This window comes from Pseudopodoces humilis, chromosome 6, assembly GCF_049639895.1.
Source record: "Pseudopodoces humilis isolate 2021_Gansu_Grassland_sample_001 chromosome 6, ASM4963989v1, whole genome shotgun sequence".
Taxonomy (NCBI): Eukaryota; Metazoa; Chordata; class Aves; order Passeriformes; family Paridae; genus Pseudopodoces; species Pseudopodoces humilis.
In genome coordinates this window covers 70398848-70410970 of record NC_142205.1, presented here as the reverse complement: position 1 = coordinate 70410970, position 12123 = coordinate 70398848, and the positions used below count along the sequence as shown (strand labels likewise).

Sequence of the window (12123 nt, the reverse complement as noted above, 5' to 3'; positions counted from 1 at the left end):
TTCCCTTTAAAAGCAGACATAGAAATTTGCTACTTATCCTATTCTACCCTGCCATAGCTGTTTTGAGGGCTTCCCACAGAACCCTCTTCCCTTTCCTCTTTTTGTTCTGAGGAAAACAGCACATATCTTCTAAAATTATTTTATATTCAATAATTTAAATTATTTTGCTTTTATCTTTTATTCAAAAAAACCACAAAGAGAGAGCTGTTGCAGTAGAAGAATTAGGAAACAATGCAGACAAGGTGACAAACCAACACGAGGAGACACACAGATGTACCAAACTAATCCTTTTTTGCACCATTTATCTGTTTGCCAAGAGCCTCAGTGCCCTCAAATCGACTTGAGGAGCTGGCCTAAGCACTTTGACTGTCAATCATTGCTTTGCTAATTGAAGAACATACAGTGACCAGTGCATCAGGCACATCACAGCACATCCAGCTCTGGGTCAGAGGGACACACACTTGGAAGCACAGATACAGATATCCCTTAAACACAAAGGCTGCCACACCAGGAGACAAGAAATGCAGCAATTTACGTTGAAAGAAGTTCATCAGTTATCTCCTCGACCCAGATTGTGCGGAGTGAAGAGTTAAATGTTTCCATCTCCCCACTGACATCCCACACCTGGTGTTCTGCTGTTCCCACACATGGTACTCTCCTCACTCACAGTGTGATGTAACCAACAGCTGGGTCACCCTTAGAAATGGCAATGCAGTCCCCTCTGTGTGCATGGAAGCCACAAGCTTCCTAATAATCAATCCTAATTCTCTTTTAAATGATTCTCAAAATAGAAGTGTTGTTTTTTTTCCTTGAAAACCAATCACTGGTCGTTTTTCAACCTGCAAAATTAATTCTGAATTCTGTGCATGATTCCTAACTGCAGGGCTTAGGAAGATGAGTTATTTGGTCATTTCACAAATGCTTTCTTTCAGCTTAGCAGAGACACTGAGACAACAAGAAGCTGTGCTTATGAGGGATTTTTAATGGGAAATGATGTGGGCAGCACATTCACAGGACAGTTGCTCACATTCAGTGCTCATTCGACCAAAAACTCACAATAGACGTGAACATCAAAGGCCAAATTATCAACAAATTATTCTAAACTGCAGCTGCATGTTCTCATTTTCATAAGGGTGAAGCAAAACTTTAGTATTTCATATGTCAAACATGCAAAATTGTCTACATTTTCTTGACAAATAAAGGGCTTTTAATTTTTTTCATTTTTCATTACAACTAAACCTCATCTCTTTAAAAATGAACGAGGCAGTCTCCCTCTTGCTCTGAGCTCTTAGCATAATTAAACATGATGTAAAGTATTCCTCCAGGTCTGCCATTCACAGCACAAATTTGAAAAATACAGCAAAAAAATATACCATGTGCTTGCCTGAGTATCAAGATAGTAATACAAATAACTCCAAATAATAGTCATTTTCTGTATAACTTGCTTCGACAATTCTTACAATTCCCCTTCCCACTCCCTTGTAAACATTATATGAAGCCAGTGAATTTTTCATAGAAAATATCTGCATTGTGATTAGGTATTTATAATCTGACATGGCTTTAGGAACAGCAGAAGCTGCCAATGAATTATTAGTGCTCTGTTCATGTAGGAAGATGGGGAGAAAATGTCACAGCAGCATTACTGCAGGAACAAACACTCCACAGAGCATGGAGCCAAGGCAGGGCCAGGATGCTGCTACAGTGGTTACCACTCCCATGTGCAAATAGCAGAGCCAAGCCTGTTTTGTCAGGATGCAGATGTACAAAAGGAGATATTATTACTAAAAAACCTCAGGAGGTTTCCAGAATGACTGTTAAGGGGTGTCTGAAGCACATTAAAAAAACCCAAACCAAACCTGAGTCGTGCCGCCCACAGTTTCCTTCCTTCTGTTCTCCCACTGGTACCGTCCATCTCCAAGAGTGACCTGCCACTTCTCTCAGCTCCAGCTGAGCCTCCTCCTTTCCGTGGCCCTTCTCCAACCCAAATGGTGCACCAGACCTTCTCCCACCATTCCCACGCCTATCCCCGCTCCAGCTCCAGCTGCCGCGCTCCGGGCACACGGCGCGCTGACTTTCCCACACGATAAGCTTTCCCTTCCAAGACTAGATGCTCTCTTTCATTCCATGGATTTGATTCAATTGTAAATATTCAGGATGAAAGCCTGCAAGAGGAGACTTAAGAAAAGTCCCAGAGCAAGAAGAATCTAATTTCAATATTGGCCAAGATTGAATAGGAAGAACACAAAACGTGTGACAGCTTCAGTGGCTCAGACAGGTGAGAGTGTTCCTCCCCCTCTGAAGGGTGTTTGCTTATTCCCACAAAAATGGAAATTCCAGCAAGGTGATAAAAACCTGTGATAAAACTGTATTTTAAAAGGAAAAAAGCATGCAGAACTGAAAAAGCCTCATATTCTTGTTCCTTATTTTTTCCCATAGAATTTATAGAGAGAGATGATAAAAATAGAGATAATACAACGACTGCATTCATAAAGAATATTCCTAAAACCTTGTAATAGCCAGCAATGTTTTCAGGTTCTGTAGATGCATACTGTTATGATTCCATTATATGAGGACTTTTTAAAATAGAAATACATGCATATGGCCATGCTAAAATTGCTTTTAAATGCTGAGGATAATTCCCCCTGTAAGAATCCTTAGTGTGTTCCAGGGAGGCTGTAAATGTTTTCCTTCCCTCAAAATAAAAGCTGGTAATTGCCACGCTGCCCCTGATCACCTGACAGCGAATTAATCATAAATTAAACTTTCCACTGTCTTTCAGAGAACAAATTTCTGCACAATTTTTCTGACCCCTTAACTCTAACTAATCATCAGGATCTGCACGGGTCTGAATTTTGGCCAAACATTAAAATTTCAAATAAAATTATGTCATTGAAGTTCTTAATAATGTAAGAGAATGTAGAGAGAATATAGGTTTGAGCAAAATTTTGAATATGAAATATTTCAGTATAGGAAATTTTACCCATTAATTATTTGCTGAACAAAAGTCTGGGTAAGCCTTGTATGTAAATGGAAGTTGCAAAACATATACCAGATATTATATAATAAAATATGTTTAAATATTATTTTCATATTTTATTACCATATAATTATCTACTGCTAAATGTGATATTTTGTTAATATATAATATTATAATACTATCTCTAATGGCTAGTACTAATAAAAGTATCCTACTATTGTATTTGGGAATGGAGTTTCCATTTCTGCTTTGGATACAACAAAAAAGAGAAATTAAATTTCACATTTTAAAACCTTAGTTAGGGCTTGGTTGAGAAAAAATGGTAGAACTTGCCAAAAAATAAATAAAATATTATTCTAAAATATGTAATTGTGTCGAGAGATCCACCAGAATTTCTGCACTTTTATGGCTTTGTGAGAAATGCCATAAAATTTCAGCAAACGCATTCTGAAATGTACAACAAATAAGAATACTAATTCCTGAAGAAAGCAGAGCTTTCCTTTTCATGCTGCATTAACTATAGAACAGCAGGACACACGCATCATTTACTCCCTTTGAGGAATAGACGTTTTCATTTATATTTTTAGACAACCCAGGGGCTCCTAAAGAATCGTTCCAATGGAACATTTTCAAACACAGAAAGCTTTCACAGATTAACTTTGCAAAACTGAAGTCCTGAAGCTCATCTGCAATCCGCTAAAACAAGTTTCTGCCTCTTAATTTATGCAGCATCAGATGTCACAGAACAAAGCGAGCTAAAAATAAACGGAACGAAAGCGGCGAGGACCGTTTTAACTGAAGAGCTTATTTGGATGTGGTGTGGAGCACAGGAACTTGGCACTGAAACACCCCAGTACTTCAATTCCGCTGTTTTGCAGTGACTGTGACCTGCTGGAAGAGGGCAGGTGCTGCTGAGAAGCCAAGGGAAGGCAGCAGGGAAGGCAAGGTGTGTTAGTACCGCAGCGGGGCAGGCGGGCGCTGTCCTGCCACGGACAGAGCCCATGGAACACATCCCTGCCTCCTCCACACCGTACGGACTCACAGCCAGAGCCAGGCACACGGGGTCAGTGGACAGAGCACAGGGAGAACAGACACACACCCAGGTAACATAAACGGCTGACACAAAGACGTGGACAGCAAAACCCAAGCTCTGGAATCTTGACCGCCACCACGAGCCCTGGAGCAGGGAAGAGGTGGAAGGTGAAGGTGATAGGAAGCTGGGGAGCCTGTGCAAGCTGGGATAGGTGTGTCTTAGGATTCCTGTATGGGTTTTCAGGGATATCTTTGTACTGACATTTTGAGCCCAGGTAGCAGCTGACACAGGGCAGGGAGCCGAGACAATGAGAAGAGTCTAAAATTGGTCCCTCCCACCTACACTGGGCAAATCCTGTTCTCTCAGACGTGTTCACAGCTCCACTCAGCCTTTGCAGGTGAGCAGGGATGGGAAAACACTTTGACCTCTTCAAATCCAAAACATCCCTCATAATCATCTCTGTCTAAGTACTGAACAGGAAACAGGTGAATTCAATACTACCACTCCAAAGGTCAGATAAGCTATTTATGTATGACATGCTTAGGGGCATGTGGAATATCCTGACTGAAGTATATTATTAGCATTTCACGCCTCTTTTCCATGAGGTTTTAGGTATTTATTGTGGAAAATGCGAGCAGGGGTGATTTGCTGCACACCTGCTTTATTTGAAAAATGAAAAAAAATAGTGAGGTATCATTTCATAATCAGAAACCAGATCACAGTCACATATGGAGCTCACAATAATCGTGATTGTCTTCAGAGTTTATGAAGCAACACACAGTTGATGTAATTAACATCCAAGTAACTGCAGAGGTTAAATCAACCCCAAGGGCAGCTGACTGCAATTTCTTCTGCCTTCCTATAGGGTTAAACAAAACTCTCATGTCCAGGTCTAAACCTTGTGTTCTAAAACACTCTTGATCACTTGGACATGTAACTTTGCAGAACAGCTGCCTAAAAACCAACAGATCAGTCTGAATAAATGACAGAATGAGACCTGTGGAGACCTGTCTGAATAAATGACAACATTTTCCCAGGTGATTCCAAAATCCCATTTGAAATAATTAACCCTGCCCATATAAAATGATGGGGTTTTTTTTTTTGCACTGAATGACTGTGAAATCACCCATAAATAAGGGGCAGAGAGATGATGTGACATTTCAATAGGACAACAGGGAGGAGGAAGCCAGTGAGAGTCACCTAATTAGTACCTCATGCTTTGTCTGGGGAAGAGACACGTGGCTGCTGGCTCTGAGGAAATTACTTATCCCTGTATCAGCTCTCCAATAAAAATGGACTGAGCCCACTAGAGCTTCCACAGGCCATACTGTGACTGGCACAGAGATTTAGGGGTCAGGAGACTGAAAGGCTTAGCTGAGTGCAGACCTTGCATTTCCTTTTGCTTCCATTCTCCTTTTGCATCATATGTGTTGCGCATCATCTTGTGCCATGTAAAGCTGGACCAACTAACAGGCTTATTCCCTAAAAACCACCAGTTTCATCAGCTTTTTCTTGTGTGATGTAGGCAGGTTATACAGGAGACTAAAAGAAATAGTATTTCTGCCTCCTACTATCTTCTAATAACAGCTGTTCTTTAGTCTGATACCATAGAAAACAGTCTACACGAAACAAACACACAAGAAATCCCCAGAAGCAAGCAAGGCAAAAATCCCAGTCCATTCCCCAGAAGGGACAATATCATATTCAGGGAATAGAAAGACTCACCCTGGTTTTGGCATCGATCTGCCCTCCGCGATCCAACAAGAGCTTCACCATGTTTGTGTTTCCCCTTTTGGAAGCCACATGCAGTGGGGTGATTCCATTCTACACCATGAAAAGAACAAACAATGAGCTGGATGGATCTGAAGGTGCGCAATGGGGGTGAATTTGGGTTCGGATCACAAAAAATGAGACCATCACATGGGAGAGAATCAACGAGAATGTACTAGAGCATCAGAGCTAGGCACACACCATATAAGCTAGAGTTAGTAATTCCTTCCTAAGCAAGAATCCTCCTCCATTGTTTTGGGGTCCTTGAATAAAGGAAGCAGCGCATCTGCCCAAGCAGCAAACATCGCAGCCCCAGGGCCAGACAAATACACAAACATGTATCAGAGTCCCAATGAGCCAATAGTCACAAAACACCGATGCATTTCAGTCACTGCAACGTACACAGAGGACACAAGTGCGTCACTCCTACACAAAGGAACCTTCTTGTGTAGTGCCAAGAGCATAAAGGAGTGGTAGGCTGTGTAGGCTGTGTAGGCTGAAAGTCCTTGAAAACACTTTGGGTGAGGCAAGAGGTAATATTAGCAGCTACTCCAGATTGGAAACAGGAGGGAGTCAGTCTGGAAGGCAGAACCCTGAAGTAATTCAAAGCTTGTCTGGCAAGATTAAGCAGCAAACTTGTGACCTGGGAGCTGGGTTGAGATTGCCAGAGGTTTTTACTTCAAACTATGTAACGTGCAACAGCAAAGACACCGTACTATGAAACTCTGCAGATTGCTTACCATGAAAGACTAGTCATGATTAATTAGTTCTTTTATTGTTGAATTTGTATAACAGCAGTATACTTAACTTTCCGGTTTGGAAATATAGTTAGGTGTGAAAACATCAAATTAAATTGGTATAGCAAATACTGAACACCAAAAAAAGCCAATCAATCCTACATCTACTTCCAGAGTACATCTACCAAACAGAAAAGCCAAAGGGAGCTGACACATTATAAGAATTTCCGGAGCTGGCCAAAGGATCCTGCTTCCTCCAGCTGGGAACACTGGCTGTTACACAACTCCCAAGGCCTCCAGCGCATTGCACAGAGACAACCTTCCAGAATTTCAGCAAAAAAGACATCTTTGATCCCAACAGAACTCCAGCATTACTTTGCTCCTTCCTTCACTCAGCTCTTGCCCGAGAGTTACCCAAAGAAGCCCTCTGATTTCCGTAGGCCACTAGAAGCAGGGAGATGGAGGGGTGAGGCCGTACCCTGGCTGTGAAGTCGACCGCAGCTCCGCGGTTCAGCAGCAGCGTGGCCACGTTGACGTTGCCGTAGTGCGCGGCGATGTGCAAAGGGGTAAAGCCGCTCTGCAAAGCGAAACAGCCCTCGTTACGGGAATCTCCTCGTACAAGATCTCTAGCTGAACTAGAACCTGAGTTTAAAACGCTGCCCAACTAATGCATCGTGTCAGTTTTACCCAGACCGTGTCCACCTGTACTAGAGCACAGCCTTTCAGGCAGAGAGGCCAGTTTTCAGGCCAGAGATTATCAAAGTGTTTTGTTCTTTCGTTCCCCAACTCAGTCCCCCACACCAGTGGCCAATGAGATCAGTTTCCATCACAGAAAATATTAATATATTAGCCATTTTTAAAGAAAATAAAGCAAGATCCTTATTACCATTTGGAAGCAACATGGGTCTTTTAGGCTGTATCTATTTATAGGGGTAAGAAAAATTACCACAAAAGTTGTTGGACTCTTATTTTACTCCTCTTAGAAACAGAAATATGGACGACATATTTCCTATTGGGGTTTTTGTTTGTTTGTTTGTTTTTGTTTTTTGAAAGCAGCAGTTATTCAGAATGCAATTAAGAGTCTGGTTTACATGAGAAACTACTCAGTAGCATAGTAAAAGAATCATAATTATTTGTATTTATATACAATTTGGATTGCAAAGGGTCTGAAGAAACTTCTCAACCTATAAATCAAAACCCCCACATTTTATTTATTGCGTTTTGAATACTAGAAGGTGAAACCTGCTCCAGCTATGAGATGTAGAATCGCTTGACAACAACATAAAAAAAGATTAAATTTTCAGAAACCAGGACAGAGAGCAAGCTTTTATTCTCATAAGTAATTCAAGTAGAAAGGGCCTTGCTTTTGAGGTTTCCCTGAAGAGCTTTACACTGATTTGATCGGATCTTGCTGATAGTTATAGAAAGGGAGGACCACTTCTGGCTTCTAGACTACAGCGTGCTCTCAGCGAGGTTTCCTTCCTCTCAGTATCCAGACCACCATTTTAAGTGACTCCTGGAACAAAGGAATGTGGGCACGTGCTGCCCTCCTTCAGCAGGCACTGTGGCACTCCTTGCCATTTCCCTCAGGGAAGAACATGTCCATGGAGCTGGTGCCCAGGGAAGCTGTCACCCTTCAGTTCACATCACCGCTGCCTCCTGGCAGCCTGCTCATGTGTGCACACACCAAGAAGGGAGCACCTTGCCATGGACATGTACATCCATAATTCATTCCTTCCTCCAGCAGAGAAACTCCATTATTCAAAAGCAGGTATTGAAACAACAATCGCATTCCTGGAAATTGTTCTTTCTCCTAAGAGTGGTGATGATCTTTGGGGAAAAATCCCAGTCCAAGCCAATCAGCCCCAAGACTTTTAGTGGAAGTAAAATCCATGTAAGAAATGTGTTGTTTTCTGCAGGTAAATTCTGAGTATGTAGTGTCCCTGAGGGCTCTGCATGGAAAAAATTGTAGTAAGAAGAAAGGTAAAAATAAGCAGATGCCCTGAACAAGTTTTTACCTTGGGGAATTTGATTATGCTTATTATTGTAAAAGACAGAAAATTAATTTTACCGTTATTCTGGCTGAGCCAGACACCCTGATTTAGTTATGCCAGGTGAGCGCATTTTCATAATTAATGAAATTGAGCTCAAAAAGCATCTTTATCCTCTTAGCTCCACTACTCACTTCAGACTCCTTTGGACTGATGTGAATTCTCAAAAATGCCCTTCAATACTGACACAAATAAAAATAAATTCTAAGACAAAGGATGAATAAAAATAGGTTCTTCAAGCCATAGATTTCTAAGTATTAAAAAAATAAATGAGTCATGTCTTTTATTGCTAAATAATAAAGAAATATTGGCAAAGAGCAGAGAAAATAGTCATAAGTAACAGAAAGAGTAATTAAAAATTGTTGATCTCGGTACCTCAGTCGTCCTATTCACCATCATCTGATGCAGCATGGTTTGGGAAAGAGAGGAACAATATTAAAGACTGGCCACAAAACGAAGAACTATGTTGCTTTTTCTGAAATGAGTTATGCTGTTAATTATGAGAAAAGCCATTCAAGCATGCATTAACTTTAAACACAACCTATGTTCCCGTGGGCAATAAACCAGTATCCTATTTAATAGGGAAACAGTGATTCTGCTTCCGTTCCAGTGGCTTCTGGTTTGCAAATAATGAGAAAAAGCTGGTTACCGAAGAAATGGGAGGCATAACTAAAAAGCGAAAAAAAAATGAGCACTTTTAATTACTGTGTAGCTTAACACTGCAAACTTAGAGGTATTACTGGTGATACTGGTGGAGCAAGTCGTCCTTCCCCGCCGGGGCAGTTTGGTTTCCCCATTAGGATGTGGGGATTGAAGGTGCTGTCCCCTGGGCCCGGAGCTCTCCCCGTTACCTTGGACTGCACGTCGGCGTTGTGGTCGTTCTGCAGCAGCAGCGCCGCCGACTTGGTGTCGTCCTTCCTGGCGGCGATGTGCAGCGCCGGCAGCCGCACCTTGCCCTTGGTGTCGTTCTCCAGCAGGATGGCCACCGCCTGGTTGTGTCCCTGCTGCAGTGCCACAGCCAGAGGGGTGAAACCGTCCTGGAGGGGGCAGGAAACGAGGGGTGCTCAGCGCAGCCGGACAGCCTCGGGGAGCCGCGCCGCGCCCTTCGTACACACCGACTCGGGAAGCACGTTCCCAGCTGTTTTCCACCTCTGCACTCCATCTCCAGGGACATGAGATTGGAGGCACAACATTTTAACTCTTTCAAACACCTTCAGAAGGCTTTCAAACGTTTGAAATGCTTTGAAAGATCTTTTACACTTCCAATTAGTCTTTTTTTAAGTCAAGTGCAAGCAAAGGATCATTCTACAGCACCTCTCTTAATTACTTACTTCTCGTCTTAAAATGGGCCACAAAGCAGATTTTTAGCAATTTTTTGTAAATTTACTGAGCACTGAACAGCATTGATGTGAAAAATACTGAGTGAATACGTTTCTGAATATCTCTCATCGCTGCAAAAAGAAAAGTGTATCAAACGTGCTTGCTGCTGTTCCCATTCCAAGTTACACATGAGCCATGAGTCAAGAAATCCAGATCATGTTTAGGAACGTGATCTGAAGGAGGAAAACATCACATTATTTATATTTTTTGGAAAAAGAAAATCAGAAGGATCTCTTTGCTTGTCATTCATAGTTTTAACTTTGTTTCTAAATCAGTTTAAGATTGTCTTGCTCCTCCACACGTGCCTGGGATGGCCAGTGCTTTAAAATCCATGCTAACATGATAGCAGCCTGCTCTCCCAGCTGAAGTAATATGGGCTACCAGATATTTCATTCTGATTTCCAACTGAACCCTCGCCCTGGTCATGCACCCTCCCCAAGCACAGGTGTGCTGTGACCACATGAGAGACAGGACAGCATTGCTTTGGAATAAGAATATGGAAAGATGAGAGAAGAATAAAGACCAAGTTAAGAAGGAATGAGAGCTAACATATGTTGAAGGAAACATCTGAAGAATTGCCAAGGCAATTTTTCCCCTCAGTAATCTAATAACTTTCTCTCCCTTTTGCGCTGAGCTGTGGGTAGGTGCATTGTAACAGCGATACTGCTGTGGGTTCTGCCTGGAACAGAGATTAAATTCTGTACAGTGAATGAAAAAGGGGGGAACAGCTGACAAAACAGCTGAACTGTAAAGATTATTCTGAGATTGAGGCTACATAAGGTGTTGAAATGGCTTAATGCATTTGCCTTTTGCCTCTGGGAACATGAGAACAAATCCTGGATTAGAGACTCTGAAACCGAGCTCACCCTTACTCTCCTTTTTTGTCTGCACATTCATAAGCGTGAGAGGAAATGAAATGCATCCAAAGGCAGTGCAAGTTTCAAGGCTTCAAAGACCAGTTCATCCATTTGATTTGCACCATTTCATCTCGCACCCTTCTCTAAAAGGACACAACTCTTTCTGCATTTCCCCCTCCTATTGCCTCTGGAAAGCCTGGCTAACCAAAGCTTGGGGACAGCTTTTCATTTCCTCACCTCCCATGCGGAGGGCCAATCTCTGATGCTAAACAGAAGAACCTTCTCCCTGTATTTCAGCAGCATCCACAGTTCAGGCTGCCATCCCACCTTACTGAATGTACCATTTCTTCATCCCACTCATGAGATGAACTCAGGGCATATATGAAAGCGATGGTGGCTCAGGCCTTCCTTCAGGAACATTCACACAATCATGGAAACCATCACCTCCTCAGCGAGACCTGAACCTAAAACTGACCTAAGTTAAGCAGTAAAGAGGTCAAGAGCCTTTACTTTACAAGCTACAGAGTGAAAACTGAGCTTTCTGATGACAGAAGACAAACTTGGAGTCAGGGTCAGAATAGGAATATATTTTATTTTTTCTCCTTTCTGCCTTTTCTATATAATCAGAGTACAGTGTGAGTTCTGTGGATGTCTGCATTCAAAAGAGGCCACATGAATTATAAGCAGCTCGCCCTCACAATTTTTGTGAGCTGAATGAATTCCCAGCCTGGAGAAGTTCCTGGGAGCTGGCTGCCAGCAGGTGACTGTGGGCTGCAGCGGGGCTGGGCTCATGGACAGCCCCAGTTCCACCTGGCTCCTTCACAAGGAGTGTTTTTCTGCCACGTTGCCTGGCAATCATATGGGACTTTTTATTTCAGAAAGCTGACGTGTAATGTGATCACCACATCTATGAGGGGATTATTCTATGAGCTGTCATCAAATGGTGCCGTATCCACTGAGAGAAGGGACAGTAAGACAGCTGTTAACACTGACAGGTTTGAAGGGAAGGAGAGGGAGCATAAATGCACCAGCATTGCAAATTCTTCCACTCACAAAGGCAATCCAGACAAGGAAGGTTTCAGGACAGGCTAGAGAAAACAGTAAACATGAACAAAAGCTCTGGCCAGAGAGGAATTTTGCTATAGCTACTTCTCATGTCACATCCAGAACCACAGAACAAACAGAAAGATGACACATTCTGCAGCATAAAGCCTGTTCACTCACTCCCTTGGCTGGAATAAAGAACATTTGGCAGAAAGGGGAAAGAGAATGAGCATAGTCCTAATGCTCAAGGAGTTTTCTCTATTGTTCCTAAACC

At 42.3% G+C, this 12123-nt stretch overlaps 1 protein-coding gene across 18 annotated transcripts in view; it reads right to left on the bottom strand.

The window, feature by feature from the left end:
- The window catches only part of ANK2 (ankyrin 2), a 274114-nt gene that overhangs the window by 81716 nt on the left and 180275 nt on the right, over positions 1-12123 (bottom strand). For 17 of the 18 annotated variants that reach the window (XM_088055994.1, XM_088055992.1, XM_088055999.1 and 14 more), the window contains 4 exons: positions 9420-9605; positions 8944-8967; positions 6996-7094; positions 5736-5834 (listed from right to left, as the gene is read on the bottom strand). In XM_088055994.1, the coding sequence (XP_087912120.1) occupies positions 5736-5834; positions 6996-7094; positions 8944-8967; positions 9420-9605 (408 nt within the window). The remainder of the gene's footprint in view (positions 1-5735; positions 5835-6995; positions 7095-8943; positions 8968-9419; positions 9606-12123) is intronic. The other variant, XM_088055991.1, reaches the window with a different exon arrangement.